The sequence below is a fragment of the Octopus bimaculoides genome, chromosome 28, assembly GCF_046866305.1.
Source record: "Octopus bimaculoides isolate indiv1 chromosome 28, ASM4686630v1, whole genome shotgun sequence".
NCBI lineage: Eukaryota > Metazoa > Mollusca > Cephalopoda > Octopoda > Octopodidae > Octopus > Octopus bimaculoides.
Window position 1 is genome coordinate 21,208,842 of NC_142955.1, and position 19,072 is coordinate 21,227,913.

Below are 19,072 nucleotides of genomic sequence, written 5' to 3' on the forward strand. Positions count from 1 at the left end.
CTCTGTGTGTGTGTGTGTATATATATATATATATATATATATATGGAGGTCCAGTGGTTAGGGCAGTGGACTCACGGTTTCGATTCCCAGACCAGGCGTTGTGAGTGTTTATTGAGCGAAAACACCTAAAAGCTCCACGAGGCTCCGGCAGGGGATGGTGGCGAACCCTGCTGTACTCTTCCACCACAACTTTCTCTCCCTCTTTCTTCCTGTTTCTGTTGTGCCTGTAATTCAAAGGGGTCAGCCTTGTCACACTGTGTCACGCTGAATCTCCCCGAGAACTACGTTAAGGGTACACGTGTCTGTGGAGTGCTCAGCCACTTGCACGTTGATTTCACGAGCAGGCTGTTCCGTTGATCAGATCAACTGGAACCCTCGACGTCGTAAGTGCCAGTTTTTCCCTTTTATCTATTTATTTATTTTGTGTGTGTGTACATGTATGTAATCTCTCTCTCTCTCTCTCTCTCTCTTTCTCTTTCTCTTACCCCCATCATGATAACACGTACAATAGGCTGCAGATGATACGGCCAAAGCTATAATGACCAACCTCAGTGGCCATGGAGTAAAGTTTGTGCTGCCCTCTCTACTGAAGGGTCTTGAAGAAGATGCTTGGAGGACCAAAGCAGGTAAGACTTCCCCTTCATTGTTTCGTCATCATGGAATGTAGGGCCTCAGAACAACCACATTCGTGGCTGGCTGTTACAATAAGAACTTAGGTGTCAGGTCTTGTTAGAGTTGGTAGGGGAATGGCCTATTGTTATATGATGCTACCACCCTAGCCCACCACCACAAAAGACGCAACTGCATATCTCTCTATCTTTCCTTTTTTAATCCAAATACCAGGTTCTGTGGAACTGCTAGGAGCCATGGCCTTCTGTGCTCCGAAACAGCTGTCAGCCTGTCTCCCTAACATTGTACCAAAGCTGATTGAAGTCCTCACGGATTCCCACAACAAGGTCCAACGTGCTGGCGCCCAGGCTTTACAACAGATCGGCTCCGTCATACGCAACCCGGAGATACAAGGTAAGAACACACAAAGCTTGTTTGGTAAACGGGTTTGTGTGTGTGTGTGTGGAAGGATGAGTTTTAGGGTCCATCGTATTGTGCTAACCACCATCCTTATTCTCTCTCTCGAGTGATGTGGATGAGTTGGGGGCAACCTGTAAAAGAACGATTCACTTCAGGAAGAGATGGGAGAAATCGGGAGTTGGCCACAGTGGTCAGACAGTGGAAACTGCACCATTTTGGTGACCACCTTACCAGAGCCCAAGACCTCAGCATCCACATCATTGGTGGGAGGTGGCACTAGGTGGAAGGAAAACGGACGGGGTTGGAACATTGATTCGAAAGACTGGATGGGGAGAAAGTTGAGGTGGTGTGGGGTGTGAACCACACCCCACCCACCCCTAGACATGGCAGAATTATCATCATTTAACAATCCTTGTCTATGCTGGCATGGGTTTGATCAGGGCTGGCAAGGTGGAAGGCTGCACCAGACACCATTCTGATTCGCTATGGTTTCTACAGCTGGATGCCCTTTCTAATGCCAACCACTCCAAGAATGTAATGGGTGTTTTTACGAATGAACGAACGAACCAACGAACCTCTTGAGTATGGATGTGTGCGTGGATGTGCCAAGTCTGTTGTAAATTTAAGTCTGCATACATGTGCAAGCCCTAAATACTTCTGCCTCTTTGTCTACATCATAGCCATTGTACCAGTATTGTTAGCCGCACTACAGGACCCCACACAGAAGACATACGCCTCACTGCAAGCCCTGCTGGACACCAAATTTGTGCACTTCATCGACGCAGCATCACTGGCTCTGATAATGCCAGTGGTGGAGCGGGCATTCCAAGACCGAACTACGGACACCAGGAAGATGGCAGCCCAGATTATTGGCAACATGTATTCACTCACTGACCAGAAGGTGAGTGGTCAACACAGTTACCAAAACCAGTGGTTCCCTACTTTTTTTCATGCCGAGGGACCCCTCTTTCATTCCTGTTTTACTCTGCTTGACCCCGTAGTCATTTGATGTTTAAAACACCCGATTGTAATCATATAAATATTATACAATTACAATATTATATAATATTATTACATGTCGAAGGCAGGGACACCCCAGTACCGCCTTTAGTCAAACAAATTGACCCCCAGGACTTATTCTTGGTAAGCCTAGTACTTATTCTATCGGTCTCTTTTGCTGAACTGCTAAGTTTTTGGAGGCATAAACACACCAACATCCCTTGTCAAGCGATGTTGGAGGGACAAACAGACGCAAAGACACATGCAAATATATATATACACAACAGGCTTCCTTTCAGTTTCCATCTACCAAATCCTTTCATAAGGCTTTGGTTGGCCCAAAGCTATAGTAGAAGACAGTTGCCCAAGTGGGACTTGAACACTGGGCCATGTGGATTGGGAAGCAAGCTACTTACCCCACAGCCACACCTGTGTCTAATAACATTTCATCTGTCTTTATGTTCCAAGTTCAAATTCCACCATGGTTGACTTTGCCTTTCATCCTTTCAAGGCCAGTAAAATAAGTACCAGTTGCATACTGGGGGGGGTCATCTAATCAACTAGTCTCTTTTCCCCTTCTACCAAAAATTTCAGGCCTTGTGCCTATAGTAGAAAGGACTATTTTACCTGTATTTATAATTCAAGGTGATCACCTTTTGCTTCCAGCGTAGCCTTTGATCTTTTCTCACCTCACAAATCTTTACGCCAACCATTTTCAATGCTACAGTTTGTTCACGCTTTGTTCGAGCTGCCAAATTTAAATCAAGGTGAACCCTTTTTGTTCCCTTATTTCTGTTGAGATGATCTCTGAGTTTCTTTCATTTAATTTTTAATATAACGAAGAATTTAGTAAAATAACTTCGTTATCATCAAGCTAGCGCAGGTTCTTGTAATAAAATAAGTCTAAAACAAAAATTTTTTTGTGACCCCTAAAATACTACTATGGACACCCAGTTTACTCTTTTCTTGTCTAGCACCTACAAAATGTTATATGAGCTTCTTCCCTGCCAACCCCCAGGGGTCATAATATTCACCACAGTTCAGAACCACTTTTGTCTATCCTGTAACGTGTTGACTGACTTACCAGAAGGCAAGTGGTCGACATTGTTTAATGCGTACTACTACTACTACTACTACTACTACTACTGCTGCTACTACTACAACTATGTCTACCTCTGTCTGTCCCCCACAGGACTTGTCTCCCTACCTACCAACTGTGATCCCAGGACTGAAACAGTCGCTCCTTGACCCTGTGCCTGAAGTGAGGAATGTGTCGTCGCGGGCCCTTGGCACAATGGTACGGGGAATGGGTGAGGGCACTTTTGATGACCTCCTGCCTTGGTTGATGGAGACTTTGGTGTCTGAAAGAAGTTCCGTGGACCGATCGGGAGCTGCTCAAGGTTTGTCATGGTTCTTGTTGTTGTTGCTGTTAATGCTGTCTCACAGTATACACACACACACACACACACACACACACACACACACACACACACACACACACACAGTGCCTCTATCTGCACACCTGTCCTATTGTGCACACATAAGGATACTTGTGGAATTATATACAACACACACACACACACAGAATTATCTTACAACATCCATATACCTTTCAAACTATATACATACCTGCATACACACCTAACTACACGCACACACACACCTGACTACACATGCACCTTACTATACACAGACACACTACACACAACCTACACACACACTTTATGCACACTCACACATACACAACTTCACACACACACCTGTACCCCCTGCCCCCCCCTCCTCTCACCACTTTTTTGTGTCTCTTTCAGGTTTAAGTGAAGTGATTGGCGGAATGGGTCTGGCCAAACTGCAGATACTGATGCCGGACATTGTCCACACAGCTGACCGCAATGACATTGCACCCCACATCCGTGACGGCTACATCATGATGTACATTTACCTGCCGTTGGTCTTCAAAGATGATTTTCTGCCCTACATTGGCCAAATCATACCCTCCATCTTGAAGGTCAGTTAAACCTCCCCCCCTCTCTCTCTCTCTCTCTTTCTCTCCTTTTGGTCTTGTTGTTTAACCCCTGGTCAGTCCTGAACCAGTGGACCTATGATCAAAGACGTTCCAGCTGTGACCATCCTGTCTTTTATTCAGACACAATGTATCTAGGACTACATTATCTAATGTGTCCTTCCTTGTTGTTTAGCTCCAGGTCAATCCTGATCCAGCAGACTTATGACCAAAGACGTTCCAGTTGTGACCATCCCATCTTGTTCATTCAATCGTAGTCTACCTAGGACTACATCATCTAATGTGTCCTTCTTTGTGGCCGTGTGTGTATATTCAGACTGCTCCTTTCTTTTAGTTATCCCTTTTTATGGTCAACTTTTGATTTCCCCTTTTTTAAGGTTGATCAAATAAAGTACTACTTGAGTACAGACAGGGTTGCACAATGAATTCACCCCCAAAACTGCTGCCCTAAATTAAGAGCCTGTATTATTAATAGTGATTATGTTTTTAAAATTTTTTCATATGTGTATTTTATATTTTTTTTTCACCCACACACACACTGACCTACATACATATGTATCTACATACATGCACCTCTACCTAATATATATATGTGTGTGTATATGTATATACACTTACATAATCTCTCTCTCTCATTATATATATATATATATATATATATACACACACACACATTTATATATAATGTATATGTATTTACATGTATACATACATATTCATACATGTATATATATATATATATATATATATAATGCACTCACGTATTTATACACACATCCACCTACACACACACACACACACACACAGGCGCTGGCTGACGAGTCGGAGTTTGTGCGAGACACTGCCCTTCGTGCCGGGCAGCGCATCATCAACATGTACGCCGAGACAGCCATAGAACTGCTGTTGCCAGAACTGGAGAATGGTTTGTTTGATGAGAACTGGCGCATAAGATACAGTTCTGTGCAGTTACTTGGTGACTTGCTCTACAAAGTATCCGGTAAGTGGTTGTTTTCAGGTGTGAGGGGGGGGGGAGGGGCTTTCAAATCATCCCTTCATTTCTCTAAGTTTTCCACCTGTCACCATCTTGTCTTATTTATACTGGCATGGTGTATCTAGAACTGCATCAGCTAATGTGTCCCTTCCTCGATGTTGTTTAACCCTGGGTCAGTCCTGATCCAGTAGACCTATGATCAAAGACGTTCCAGCTGTGACCATCCTGTCTTTTATTTGGACATAGTGTATCAAGGACTACATTATCTAATGTGTCCTTGTTGCTGTTTAACCCTTGGTCAGTCCTGATCCAGTAGACCTATGACCAAAGACGTTCCAGCTGTGACCATCCTGTCTTTTATTTGGACATAGTGTATCAAGGACTACATTATCTAATGTGTCCTTGTTGCTGTTTAACCCTTGGTCAGTCCTGACCCAGCAGTCCTATGATCAAAGACGTTCCAGCTGTGACCATCCTGTCTTTTATTCAGACATAGTGTATCAAGGACTACATTATCTAATGTGTCCTTGTTGCTGTTTAACCCTTGGTCAGTCCTGACCCAGCAGTCCTATGATCAAAGACGTTCCAGCTGTGACCATCCTGTCTTTTATTCAGGCATAGTGTACCTAGGAATACATTACTAGATGTGTCCTTTTCCTTACAACAAGGACTGTGGGGGGTGGGCAGGGGGTTATTTAACAGACATAAAGTAAAAGTCATATTTCTGCATAGAAGCCCTCATTTCCCCCCCCCCCCCCGCCTCCTCATCATCTCCATCAAACCATGTTTACTCAACCCCTTCTTCTTTCTCTCTTTCTCTAGGGGTCAGTGGCAAAATGTCTACGGAAACGGCCAATGAAGACGATAATTTTGGAACTGAGACTTCTCAGAAGGTTAGTATTGCTTCTGCTGTTGTTGCTAAATCTGACTTCTTCCAGTTCTGCAAAATCGGTGGAACGAATACCAGTAATTTTAATTTTAGTTAATAAAAGTTTTTAGGTGTGACTGTGTGGTGAGAAATTTGCTTCCCAACCACATGGTTCCAGGTTCAGTCCTTTTGCGTGGCCATCCGTAACCACATGTGAATCGTTGGCAATTTTTTTTTTTTTTTCCCTCCGTCTTCCAATGCTGGTGTGTTTACATCCCCATAACTTAGCAGTTTAGCAAGGGAGACTGATAGAATAAATACTAAGAGTCAATTTGCTCGGCTGCGAGGGTGTTGGTGCTCCTGCATGGCCACAGTCAAATGATTGAAACAAATAAAAGAGTAAAAGCATATATAAACCGCCACACACTTAATTGCATTGGATATGTGATGTCAGTTGTTTATTACCATTTTTCTTTTCGTTTTTGCACCACAGGCCGTCTTGAGAGTATTTGGCAAAGGGCGTCGCAACAGGGTATTGGCTGGCCTCTACATGGGCCGCTCAGACACTGCGCTACTGGTGCGACAGTCTGCACTGCATGTCTGGAAGATTATCGTGTCCAACACTCCACGCACACTCCGAGAGATTCTTCCTGTGCTCTTCTCATTACTGCTTGGATGTCTGGCCAGTACCAGCTACGACAAACGGCAGGTAAGTGTGTATGTGTTTATGTTGAGGTGCTCCGTCTGGCCAGTACCAGCTACGACAAATAACAGAAAAGTGTTGTGTGTGCAAGCATGTGTGTGTGTGTGTGTGTGTGTGTGTTGAGGTGCTCCGTCTGAACAGGATAAACTATCCCTATTTTGCAGAAAAAAAGTGTAGGTGGCTAGCAGTGGACTCGAACTCACATCCCCGTGATTTTGACATGTGATGATGGGGATGTGAGTTCGAGTCCACAGCTAGCCACCTACACTTTTCTCTGCAAAATAGGGATAGTTTATCCTGTTCAGGCTATATTATTAGCATTATTCTGCGATTGAGAATTTAAAATCACTTCTTTAACTTTCTAAAAGACATCTCAACGCTTCTAAAAAGCAAACTTCGTTTGTTTATTTACGTTTGTCGTAATTTGGCTGGAAGCATCAATTAGCAAGCAATTAGTCGCATGAGTGACCACCATTGATTGTCACAACTCATCAAGCTTCGTCTATTCTTTTGCATTCGTTTTACAGGTGGCAGCACGGACACTTGGAGATTTAGTGCGGAAACTGGGTGAGCGTGTTTTGCCTGAAATTATCCCGATTTTGGAGAAGGGTCTCGATTCAGATCGCAGTGACGAGAGACAGGGAGTTTGTATAGGGCTCAGTGAAATCATGGCTTCAACCAGCCGAGATCATGTAAGTATTTCCCCCATTTGGTGGTGGTGGTGGTATCTGCCTTTGTTGTTTTGGTCCAATCCCTTTGTTTCTTCATCGGCCGTCTTTTTCTCTTTATACGTTGGCACTCCATTTGGTCCAACAACAAGGGTTCCAGGTGATCCAATCAACAGAGCAGCCTGCTCGTGAAATTAACGTGCAAGTGGCTGAGTACTCCACAGACACATGTACCCTTCACATAGCTCTCTCAAGGAGATTCAACATGACACAGCACGTGACATTATGGGTACAACTTACTTTTACCAGCTGAGTGGACTGCAGCAACGTGAAATAAAAGGCCTTGCTTAAGAACACAATGCTCTTCCTATTATCAAACTCCTGACCTTACAATCATGAGCCACACACACACACACACCACTCACAAGGCATTGGTCGGCCCGAGGCTATAGTAGAAGACACTTGACCAAGGTGCCACGCAGTGGGACTGAACCCCGAGACCATGTGGTTGGTAAGCGAGCTACTTACCACACAGCCACTCCTGTGTAAAACAACTGCTTCAAAGTTTTGCCTTTCATTTCATTTCTGGTTCTTGTGGTAATGTGATCATTAAAAATGTCTTCAACTCCATACACTCATGCATATGTGTGTTTTGTCTGCCTGTCTGTCTTCTCTCCCTCTGCCTTTCACTCTCTCTACCTCCCTCCACAGGTGACCGTGTTTGCCAACAACTTAATCCCCAGTGTGCGTCGGGCCCTGTGTGATCCTTTACCAGAAGTGAGAGAAGCAGCAGCTCGTACCTTTGACAACCTGCACCACAACATCGGTGCCAGGGCCCTCGATGAGATCTTGCCAACCCTGCTCCAGAAACTGGTGAGTGGTCCACATTTCTAATTCTTTTTTTTTTTTTTTTTTGTGGTTTGTTTTTAATTCTTCTTTTTGATCCAGCAGACCTATGATCACAGACGCTCCAACTGTGACCATCCTGTCTTTTACTCAGACATAGTGTATCTTGGACTACATTATCTAATGTGTTCTTTCTTCGTGTTGTTGTTTAGCCCCAGGTCAGTGCTAAACCAGAAGACCTATAATTAACCCATGTTGCAGCTATGCTCATACTGTCCCTTATTCAGACATAGCATATCTGTAATGATTCTTATTTTGTTTCTTCTATTTCAGTCTGAGCCAGAGTCATCAGAGTGGGCCCTGGATGGCCTGAAACAAGTTATGACGGTCAAGAGTCGAGTTGTGCTGCCATATTTAGTGCCACAGGTAACGTTGCCACTAAATTCCTCTCTGCCTGGGTGAACAGGGGCAGGGGGGGTTCGTCATCATCCAACATCTGTTTCCCATGCTGGCATGTGTGTGTGTTTACATTTTTAGAGCCTGTTCTTCCATTATTGGATTTATCAAAAATTCGCTAAAAATGTAAATAAAAATATATACATAACCATCTAACATTCTCACTACCTTGTTATTCTCAACGTACAATATCTGTACATCACTTCAAAATCTCTCTCTCTCTCTTTCTCTCTCTCTCTCTCTCTCTCTCTCTATATATATATATATATATATATATATATATATACACACATACATATACACTTCATCATTTAACATCCAATTTCCATGCACTCTCTCTCTCATATATATATATATATATATATGTATATATATGTATATATATTATTTTCTTGTCTATTCATTTGCCTTTTTTCTGTCAATTCATCACAAACGAAAATATAATTCAGAACATATATATATGCATCCACGAACATATATATATATACATATATATATACATATATATACATGTGTTTGTGTCTATGTATAATTGTGATATAATTTTTGTTTTATTTTCTTATTCCAATTACTTTTTTTGATTTCAGCTGATTAAGCCTCCCGTGGACACAAGGGCTCTGGCTTTCCTGTCTTCTGTGGCTGGGGATGTACTCAGCAGGCACTTGGGAAAGATCCTGCCAGCGCTACTCTCGTCCCTCAGCAGTGCCATTGGTTCACCCAGGGAAGAAGAGGTGAGCAACCACATTTGCACATTGTTGTCTGAGTCGTTGGAGTATCAGGCAACGTGTCTCATTGTATTTTCACCTCGTGCCCCCTTTTTCTTTCTTTTTTTCTGCATCTTCTGCACTCATATCCTGCACAGTTGATGAAATAAAGTACCAGTTAAATATTGGGGTCAGTAGAATTGACCTCTCCTCATCCCCACAAATTTCTGGCCTTGCAATTATGTTAGAACAATTATAAAAGTAACAGTGAAACACCAGGGTCGATGTAATCAACACATCCCCTCCCCCAAAATTGTTGCCCTTGTGGCAAAATTTGAAATCATCATTATTATCATTATTATTATTATTATTATTATTATTATTGTTGAAGGCAGTGAGCTGGCAGAACCGTTAACATCCTGGACACAATGCTTAGTGGTATTTCGTCTGTCGCTACATTGTGAGTTCAAATTCCACCTTTCATCCTTTCGGGGTCAATGTAATCAACTGTCCCTGTCAGATAAGCCACCAATACCTCAAATGATTTAACAGATCCTATCAGGTGGTGCTGTTAAGTTAATCATGGCCTGGCTAATCTTGGGCCAAAACATATCTAAGTTGTGTACGTATATGTTATATATACACACATATTTAATGTATGAATAATAAGTGTAACTATATTTATATATATATATGTGTGTGTGTACATTCGTTTTCTACAGGAACTGGACTACTGTGAGTCGGTGGTTTTATCAGTCACCGATGACATTGGAATCAACACTATCCTCACCGAACTTCTCTCTGCCGCCAACAACCCCAACAGCTCAGCAGAGACATGTTGTGCAGCAGTGAGCATTCTGAAAGTGTTCTGTGGCAAGACCAAAGCTGATTATTCAGCCTGTTGCTCTCAGCTGCTCCGCACACTCATTGCACTCTTCACACACTCAGACGAACGTGTGCTGCTGGCGTCTTGGAAGTGCTTGGATGCTATTGCTAAGGTAAGTGGTGGGCATGGTGGGACACCGTTTTAAAGGGTCATTTGATTGAATAAAATTGATTGGAGTTGAATGAGATCATTAAGTTTAGCTGAGTGCAGCCTGGTGGAGTGTAGATGATTAAAGCTTGATGGGGTTTAGCTAAGTAAGGCTTGGTGGGGTCAAGTAAAGCTTCATTGAGTTTAGCTGGGGAAAGCTTGGTTGATTTTTTTCTTTTTTGTGAGATGAAAAGTGCTCATTTAGTGGTGAAAGGTGAAAAGTTTGATGGAAAGCCTAAGGAAGGTGATAGATTGGAGGTGGCAAAAAAAGCGAGAGAGAGAGAGAGAATGAATATATATTTCTGTGTGAGCACCTGTGTTTTTATACATACATATATATATAAGTCAGTAAATAGTGGGGTTGTGTTAACCGCATGTGGAGAAATAATAGGAAAATGAAAAATAAGGCAGAATGCTAAACTGGAAGCATATTTTAATAAAGATTTCTAACCGGCTTTCATTGTGAAGCAAATTTTCAAGAAGAAGGAGAATGAAAATGTTTTTTACAAAGAAGTACAAAATGAAGAAAATAATATATAAAAAAAATAATATATAAAAAAATAAATATACCAATACATTATATTGTCTTTGAGCTTTTGAAATTCAATGGTAGTTCTTGTATATAATGGTTGGAAAAATAAGGATGCATGAAAATTGAGAGTTGTGTTAGGTTTTAAAAAAAGGGTTAAACGTTTGTGTTAAGCAGGAAGTGTGGTGTCAAAACAGGAAGTGTATGTAAGGGGAGACAAATGTTTTTAGTTGGAGTTCTGAACTCTTTTTCAACAGGAAAACATTTGTCTCCCCTTACACACACTTCCTGCTTAACACAAACTTTTAACCCCTTTTTTAAACCTAACACAACTCTCAACTCTCATGCATCCTTATTTTTCCAACCATTATCTACATGAACTACCATTGAACCCATGCTAGCATGAAAAGCAGACGTTAAACGATGATGATGATGATATATATAAATAAAATATTTCTCTTCCTGCAGGATCTAAAGAACATGGACACTGGAGAGACGATCCAACAGATCCGTCAGGCCATCCGATTCGCTACATCGGATTACAAAGGGACGGGTAAGGAATTACCTGGCTTCTGCCTCAGTGGGAAGGTAAGTTGTCCGCCTCAATATACCAAATTGCCTGTGTGTCACAGTTTTGTCTGATATTATTTATTAGCCTGAAAAATTCATGGAAAATGTATAAAACGTAAGCATCTGTAAATTGTGTGCTGGAGCCATGAGAAATATTTCTGTATTGTGAGAGTTAAGGGCTAAATATTTAGTGGTGTTATATTGAAGCGGTTTCTTTGTGTCTTTCCGGTAGAGCATCAGCCCATTACTGCCAATTTTCCGTGAAGGTATTCTACACGGCAGCCCTGAACTGAAGGAAATGTCTGCCGAGGGTCTTGGTGAAATCATTCAGCTGACCAGTGCTCCGGCCCTCTCACCGTCGGTCATCAACATCACTGGACCACTCATTCGTATCCTGGGTGACCGCTACCCTTGCAATGTGAAAGTTGCAGTTCTGGAGACATTGAACCTTCTGTTGAATAAGGTAAGTCTATAAATGGAGGGGTTTGACCACTGGTCAAGGCGCTTCCCATGGCGAGATAGGTTTGCTGTTGCTTTCTACTCTCTTTCTCTCTATCTCTCTCTCTCTCTCTCTCTCTCTCTCTCTCTCTCCCCTTCTCTGCCTACCTATTTATTTATCTGTCCCTCTCTAGCACTCCCTCCTCTCCCTTACCTCCTCTGGCTTTACCCCTCATATACCTTCCACCTTTCTACATCCTCAAAACGTCTCGCACACACATAAACACACACACTCGTCTGATATCCACCACACTTCTGTTACATGACCACCACCTCTCAATTTCTACATTTTACAGGTCGGCGCAATCATGAAGCCATTCCTACCTCAGTTACAGACAACGTTCACGAAGGCCCTCAATGATGCCAACCGCACGGTGAGGTTGAGGGCAGCATCTGCCATGGGGGGCCTCATTGTGATACATACCCGGGTGGAACCTCTCATCACCGAGTTACACACAAACATCAAAACCACAGACGACACCAGCATCAGGTGAGTACCATCCTTCTTGTTGTTTCTTAGCCCCAGGTCAGTCCTGATCCAGTAGACCTGTAATCAATGACGTTCCAGCTGTGACCATCTTGCCTTTTATATAGACATAGTGTATCTAGGACTACATTAGCCATTGTGTCCTTGTTGCTGCTTAGCCGTATATTAGTCCTGAGCTAGCAGACCTATAATTAAGGATGCTCCAGCTGTGACCATCCTGTCTTTTATTCCAACATACTCTATCTACGATTACATTATCCGATATGTTTTTATTTATTTAGCCCCAGGTCAATCCTGACCCTATGATCATAGATGTTCCACCTGTGACCATCCTGTTGGTTTTTTGTTCAGACATAGTGTGTACCTGGGTCCACATTATCTAATTCATCCTTTGCTGTTCAGCAGCCCTAAATCTCTCTCAAACACCAATCCTTATTTTTATTTTCCAGGGACACAACATTGCAGGCCCTGCGGAACTGTGTGGGTGGATCAAAGGGCAAGATAAACGACAATCTTCGGAAGACGCTGAGCGGTACACTGCTACGGTTGTTGAACAGCCCTGAAGACACGACACGCCTGATTGCAGCCGGCTGCCTTGGTGCCCTGACAGTTACATTACCAGACAGTGATTTCACGGACATGATGAATACCCATTTGATGGGTAAGCAGTGGTAGTAGTTGTGAAGTGTATACACACACACACACACGTATAAATACACACACACACGTATAAATACACACACGTACACATATATGCAACAGACACGCACATGTATACATACACACACACACACACACACACACACACACACACAGCGGGCTTCTGCCAGTCTGTCACTACCAGATCCACTCAGAAGGCTTTTGGTCAGCCCAGGGTGACAGTAGAAGAACACTTGCTTCATATGCAATTTGAACCCTTGGTCACATGGTTGAGAAGACGTTTGTTAACTTCTTTTCCGTTTCCTTACAGATACAGACAATGGATCAGACTGGACCCTGCGACATGGACGCAGTGTTGCCCTTGCTGTAGCCATCAAAGAAGGAGCCGAACGTGTCCTGGTTCCCAGCCTCCAGCCTGCCGTCTTCCACACTGTCACACACTTCACTGCTGCTGACAGGGTATGTCATCCCAATGCAATTCCGCATCCTTTCTCCATTTTCTTTTTTTCTCTTTCCCATTAAATCTCTCATTATTCCTCCATCTTTCTTTATTTTTTGTTCCTCCATATTTTCTCCCTTCCTTATCTCTTTATGTACCCCTATTATATCCCCTTATCTCTCTGATTACTCTTCCTTATTTTCTTATCTCCTTTATCCGTTCCCCCCCCCCTTACTTCTCCATGACCTTATTATTCCCCCCTCATCTCCCTTATTGCTCCTCCCTTACCCCCCCCCCACACACACATCTCCTTTATTTTCCCCTCCATATTGTGACAATAAATTGCTTTTTTGGTTCACTGTATCTTTTCTTTTAATCTTTAATATATGCATAATATAAAGAAAGCCAGCAGATATGACATGAATATATATTTCACCAGATGATATCCGTAGGGTTTCAGCTGTTTCACAGCCAACATGATGTTAAAATAATTTATTTTAGTCTATAATAAATCCTGCACTAGTGTCTATGTTATAAATTGCATAGTACTATTGTACATTTTACAAACCAGTGCAAGCACTGAAGGCTAGCTCTTCAGATCAACAAAATAATATCACAGTTACTCCCAGATCTCTGAACCTAAACAAGACTAATCGTTCTTTCTATTATAAAAATCACTCAATATTATTGTAACATTGCCAGTAAATGCTACAGCAGCCACCATTAATTTTGATGTATACGTAAATCTTCTTGTTTGTTTTCCGCAGATACCAATCTGTCTAAGTGGGCTACGGGCTGCTACCTATGTGTTAAGTTACCAAATCACCAACAGTCTCGAACCTTCCACTGAAATTTTGGTTCTTTTAGCCAAGGTAGGTACACCACTTTCCTTCTCACTTTCTATGCATAAGAGAGAGAGAGAAAGAGAGTAATTCTGTACATATAGATGTGTGTGTGTGTAAGTAATCCTGTCTACTAAAGGCGCAAGGCCTGAAATTTTGGGGGAGGCAATTATTCAATTACATCAACCCCAGTGTTCAACTGGTACTTAATTCATAGACCCAGAAAAGTCGACCTCAGTGGAATTTGAACTCAGAACGTGAAGACAGATGAAATACCAATCAACATTTCACCTGGCTTGCTAACGACTCTGCCTGTTTGCCACCTTTATGTATATAATAATGTGTGTGTGTGTGTGTATATTTATATACGTGTATATGTAATTAGCAGTACATCTGTTTCTGCCCTTATTCTCTCCCTCCCCCTCTCTTTCTCTCTCTCTCTCTCTCTCTCCTTGTACCTCCTCTGCAGCATGACACCTGTTTCTGTCTCTTTGTCCCACTCTAACCTTTCATCATCTGACACAAGATCCCCTCCCCCAATGGCCTCCACCCCTCTCAAAAATTCCTTGTCTTGCAAGTTACTTGGTGACCCTGCCCATGTTGGTGCCATTTCAAAGACATCCAGTCCACACTCTGAAGTGGTTGGCATCTGGAAGGGCATCCAGTTGTAAAAGCCTTGTCCAAACTGACCACCTCACCTCTGCTGGTGCTACGTGGAATGCACTCAGCCCACTCTGTGGAGTGATTGTTGTTAGGAAGCACCTGGGCCAGCTCCACGTTCCAATTGGATTTAGCAAGGTCTCTACTGTTGGATTCCCTCCCTAATGCCAACCACTCCAAGAGCGTTGTGGGTTTTTTTTTTTTACATTGCCACATGCATCTATTTGTATGTGGCAGTGACAGGTGTATTTCATGTGGCACCTGCAAAGGACATATGTATGGATGACAGCAATTTTACTTACCTTGAGGCATCTTCTCAAGTACAGCAAATCGCCACATCTCCAGGTCCTTTCTCATTCCCTCAGCGACGTCCAGTATCCAAAGATCTTTTCTCACCACTTCGTCCCATGGCTTCCTGGGTCTACCCCTTCCACAATTAGAGCTCAGCACTTCTTTGTGCAGTTGTCCTCATCCATGCGCATCGCATGACCAGGCCAGCGCAGTTTTCTCTCTTGCATATGGCTGATGCCTCTTAAATCATTTACACTCTGTCCTGCATGGACACTGACCCACCCAGCAGAGCATGCTGCCTTCATTCCTTCCAAGCCTTCAAAAAGCACCCTGTATAACCCCTCTGGACTTTTTTATTCTTTGGAATCTTCTCTCTCTCATTCTGCCAGGGTTTGAAGCACGATTCCAACGACGTGAAACAGTTGTGTGGCCAACTAGCCAGCCACCTCGCTCGACAAACAGACCAACCCCTGCCGGCTGTCATGATGAAGTACCTGGTCCCTGCCCTAGTCATGGGCACCAAAGAAAAGAATTTTATTGTGAAAGGCAACAGTGAGTACGGCCTGCTGGCTGTGCTCCAGCTGGCCAAAGGGGACTCAGTCTACCAGGTAAGGAAACCCTGCTGCGTGTTGTAGTAATGGTGGTGAGGGTGGTGGGGGTGGGCTGCTGGGTAGGTTGAAGGCTGTGGTGGTTGTAGGGGTGATGGTGAGGATAGGGGTGGTGTTGGTTATGGTAGCCGTCAGTGGTGGTGGTGGTAGTAGGAGTAGAGTTAGTACTGGTGGTAGTAGGGGTAGAGTTAGTACTGGTGGTAGTAGGGGTAGAGTTAGTACTGGTGGTAGTAGGAGTAGAGTTAGTACTGGTGGTAGTAGGAGTAGAGTTAGTACTGGTGGTTGTTGGGATGTCATGGAAATGGGATTCGGGTGGATTTTTTTTAAAGCTTTTTGTCTGCTTTGATTATTTCCAAATGAATTTCATTGTATTTCTCTCTCTCTTCTGTCTCCATCTCTTTCTCTCTCTCCCTCACTCACTGTGTCTCTCTTTCTCTCTCTCTCTCTCTCCGCAGGCGACCCTGTCCCTCTTAGACGTCGGTATGCAGGAGGCCCTCCAGGACGTCTACACCAAGACACTGCGCAAGCTGTTGGCCAAGACGACGACCCCGGTCAGGGAGGAGATCGACGATTCTGTCCTCGTGTAGAGGTGTCACCCCCCCCCCCCCCGGGCACATGTTCAACTCCCCCACCCCCTCCGCCCTCACAAGCAGCTCACCAGCACAACCCTCCAACCAACCAACCAACCAACACTGCATCCTCATCGTTCCAGCATCCTCGTCTCCACATGGGTGAGGTGAAGGAGGGGGAGGGAGATTAGCAATACTTGACCAAGTCGGTCTCTCCACCACCACCACTTCTACCACATAGGGAGGGAGGGGGGTGAGAGAGAGCAATGGAGGTGGTTGTGGTGGTGGTGGTGGTCAGCTGTGGAGCGGAGTTGGGTGGCAGGTGGACAACAGCAGAACAATTGGACTAAGAACCTACCCTGTTCCTCACAACACCCACCCACCCACCCACTGTGCAACCACCACCTCCACACACACACTTCTCTGTCACCTACCCATCCATGACCCAGGGGAATGGATGAGGGAGTGGGGGGAGACTTGTTAATTGGCATAAAATAGTCGTGGCCAAGCAGCAGCAATGAAAATGGAGCAGAATTTATGAGAGTTGAGTGGTGAGTGCGAGTGTGAGTGTTGAGGAAAGCAAGGAACTTGTTGAGGGGAGAAATGAAATTTTTTTTTTTTAATTATTTCAATAAATAAACAAATAAATAAATTTTGTGCAAAACTAAAAAAAAAATTGTTTTTTTTTTTTTTTGTATTTTTGTTTTAAATTTGTTGGCGAGAGACATGCATTTAGACAAACAATGATGATGGTTGTCCAGCAGACCTATGATCAAAGACGTTCCAGCTGTGACCATCCTGTCTTTTATTCAGCCATAGTGTACCTAGGACTACATTATCCAATGGATCCTAAGTTTTCATCATGTTTTGTACATCATTTGCAATGAAATAACATAACGTAGAGAGAGGAAAGCAGAGACAGAAACGTGTGTGCAATTTTAAAATTGCATGACCTTCAAGCATGGTGCCACATAAAAAGCCCCCCAGGTGCCACATACCCCCCCCCCCCCAGTTGGCAGAGTGGCTGTGTGGTAAGTAGCTTGTGGTAAGTATTTAAAATTAATTGTAAGAAACAGAGTGCCTCAACAAAAATATGGTAACAAAAGCAGAAAACATAAGAGGAGATCTCAGTGTGCTAGAAATAATAGCCTAAATTTCCTCCAATCCACACCCTTCCTACTGCTTCTTATGTCCATCTGCCCAAATGTAGAGGTGTGTGCAGCAATTTTAGGGGAGGGGATGAGTCAATTACATCAACCCCAGTGTTCAACTGGCTAAAGGTGCAGGCTTGAGTGGGTGGTAATGGGCTTGCTTCTCAATCTCTTCCTATATATGATGTCTATGCAGATGGATGGTCTGAAATGGGCTTCAAAGGGTCAAAGGGTCAACTGTCAGTAATTCTATTGAATTGAAAATAATTCTTTTGAATTGAATAGCAAATTTCTATTCAGGATGTGGTCAGTTGAGTGTATTGTGTGTTGTGTGGAGTGAATAAAAGATGGTGTGAAAGAGTTTAGGAAGAAATTGTTTTTTTTCTTTTATTCCATGTGTTTCTTGTTTTGGTGGGGTGGTAGGGAAGGAATTATTTTTGTGTCAAAACATTTTTTACTTCCTTTTTATTCAGAATATGCTCAGAAGTATGTTTATAGTGTGTTAAATGGATAAGACACACAATACATACACAAACGCACACACACATACACAGATGACCACATCCTGAATAGATATTTGTTATTTGTTTGAAAAGAGTTCTTTTCAATTGAACAGAACTTCTGACGGTTGACCTCATGACCCTTTGAACCCCATTTCAGACCACCTACATAAACAACAAGTATAATTCTTTTACTTGTTTCAGTCATTTGACTGTGGCCATGCTGGAGCACCACCTCAAGAGGTTTTAGTGGAACAAATCCACCCCAGGACTTAATTATCTGTAAGTCTAATACTTATTCTATCGGTTACTTTTGCTAAACTGCTAAGTTACGAGGACATAAACACACCAATATCACTTGTAAAGCAATGGTGGGCGGAGGAGACATACACAGACACACCAATACACACATATATACGCATAATGAGTTTCTGTCTACCAAATCCACTCACAAGGCTTTAATAATAATAATAATAATAATAATGATGATAATAATAATATATATATATATATGCAGGGTCACCCAAAAATATGTTTACGGTTACCATGTGGGCATAAGACTAGCTTGTATGGTCTGGCTAAGTCAAAATGTTTTTTGTATTCCTTCTTTCTACTTGGAGAGTTTAAATTTGATTATAAAAATATGTCTTCTGTTTAAATGTAATTTCATTAAATTTCTATGTCTTTGTGCCGCTGAGGATTGCTCTACTTTTTTATATTTGATGTAATGTTTACATTGCTCAGTTAAATGGAGTCGCATGAAACGATCGTACTGCATTACCTTTGGATATTTTTGTTGTTTATTTTGATCTTATATATACATATATATATATATATATATATATAGAGAGAGAGAGAGAGAGGTGGCCGGGAAATAAAAAAAAACAAACGTTTATCTCCGCACCTTACGGACATATCCGACTATCGGCAACATCCGTTAACCTGAAA

At 42.7% G+C, this 19,072-nt stretch overlaps 2 protein-coding genes across 2 annotated transcripts in view; both read left to right on the top strand.

Moving 5' to 3' along the window:
* LOC106872572 (stalled ribosome sensor GCN1) overlaps positions 1-17,149 on the top strand; it is a 44,124-nt gene extending 26,975 nt beyond the window's left edge. Inside the window, exons 31-51 of the mRNA XM_089344836.1 lie at positions 512-626; positions 844-1,023; positions 1,710-1,930; positions 3,221-3,428; positions 3,840-4,036; positions 4,859-5,048; positions 5,865-5,935; positions 6,404-6,619; positions 7,141-7,305; positions 7,993-8,154; positions 8,461-8,553; positions 9,171-9,314; positions 10,010-10,285; positions 11,318-11,437; positions 11,652-11,882; positions 12,214-12,407; positions 12,854-13,065; positions 13,375-13,523; positions 14,271-14,375; positions 15,686-15,904; positions 16,360-17,149. Coding sequence (XP_089200962.1) covers positions 512-626; positions 844-1,023; positions 1,710-1,930; positions 3,221-3,428; positions 3,840-4,036; positions 4,859-5,048; positions 5,865-5,935; positions 6,404-6,619; positions 7,141-7,305; positions 7,993-8,154; positions 8,461-8,553; positions 9,171-9,314; positions 10,010-10,285; positions 11,318-11,437; positions 11,652-11,882; positions 12,214-12,407; positions 12,854-13,065; positions 13,375-13,523; positions 14,271-14,375; positions 15,686-15,904; positions 16,360-16,491 — 3,600 coding nt within the window. The 3' untranslated portion in view covers positions 16,492-17,149. The remainder of the gene's footprint in view (positions 1-511; positions 627-843; positions 1,024-1,709; positions 1,931-3,220; positions 3,429-3,839; positions 4,037-4,858; positions 5,049-5,864; positions 5,936-6,403; positions 6,620-7,140; positions 7,306-7,992; positions 8,155-8,460; positions 8,554-9,170; positions 9,315-10,009; positions 10,286-11,317; positions 11,438-11,651; positions 11,883-12,213; positions 12,408-12,853; positions 13,066-13,374; positions 13,524-14,270; positions 14,376-15,685; positions 15,905-16,359) is intronic.
* A 1,111-nt stretch (positions 17,150-18,260) lies between these two features.
* The window catches only part of LOC106872574 (ribosomal protein S6 kinase beta-1), a 42,606-nt gene continuing 41,794 nt past the window's right edge, over positions 18,261-19,072 (top strand). The window contains exon 1 of the mRNA XM_089344847.1: positions 18,261-18,406. The gene's annotated coding sequence lies outside the window, so the exon portion shown is untranslated. The remainder of the gene's footprint in view (positions 18,407-19,072) is intronic.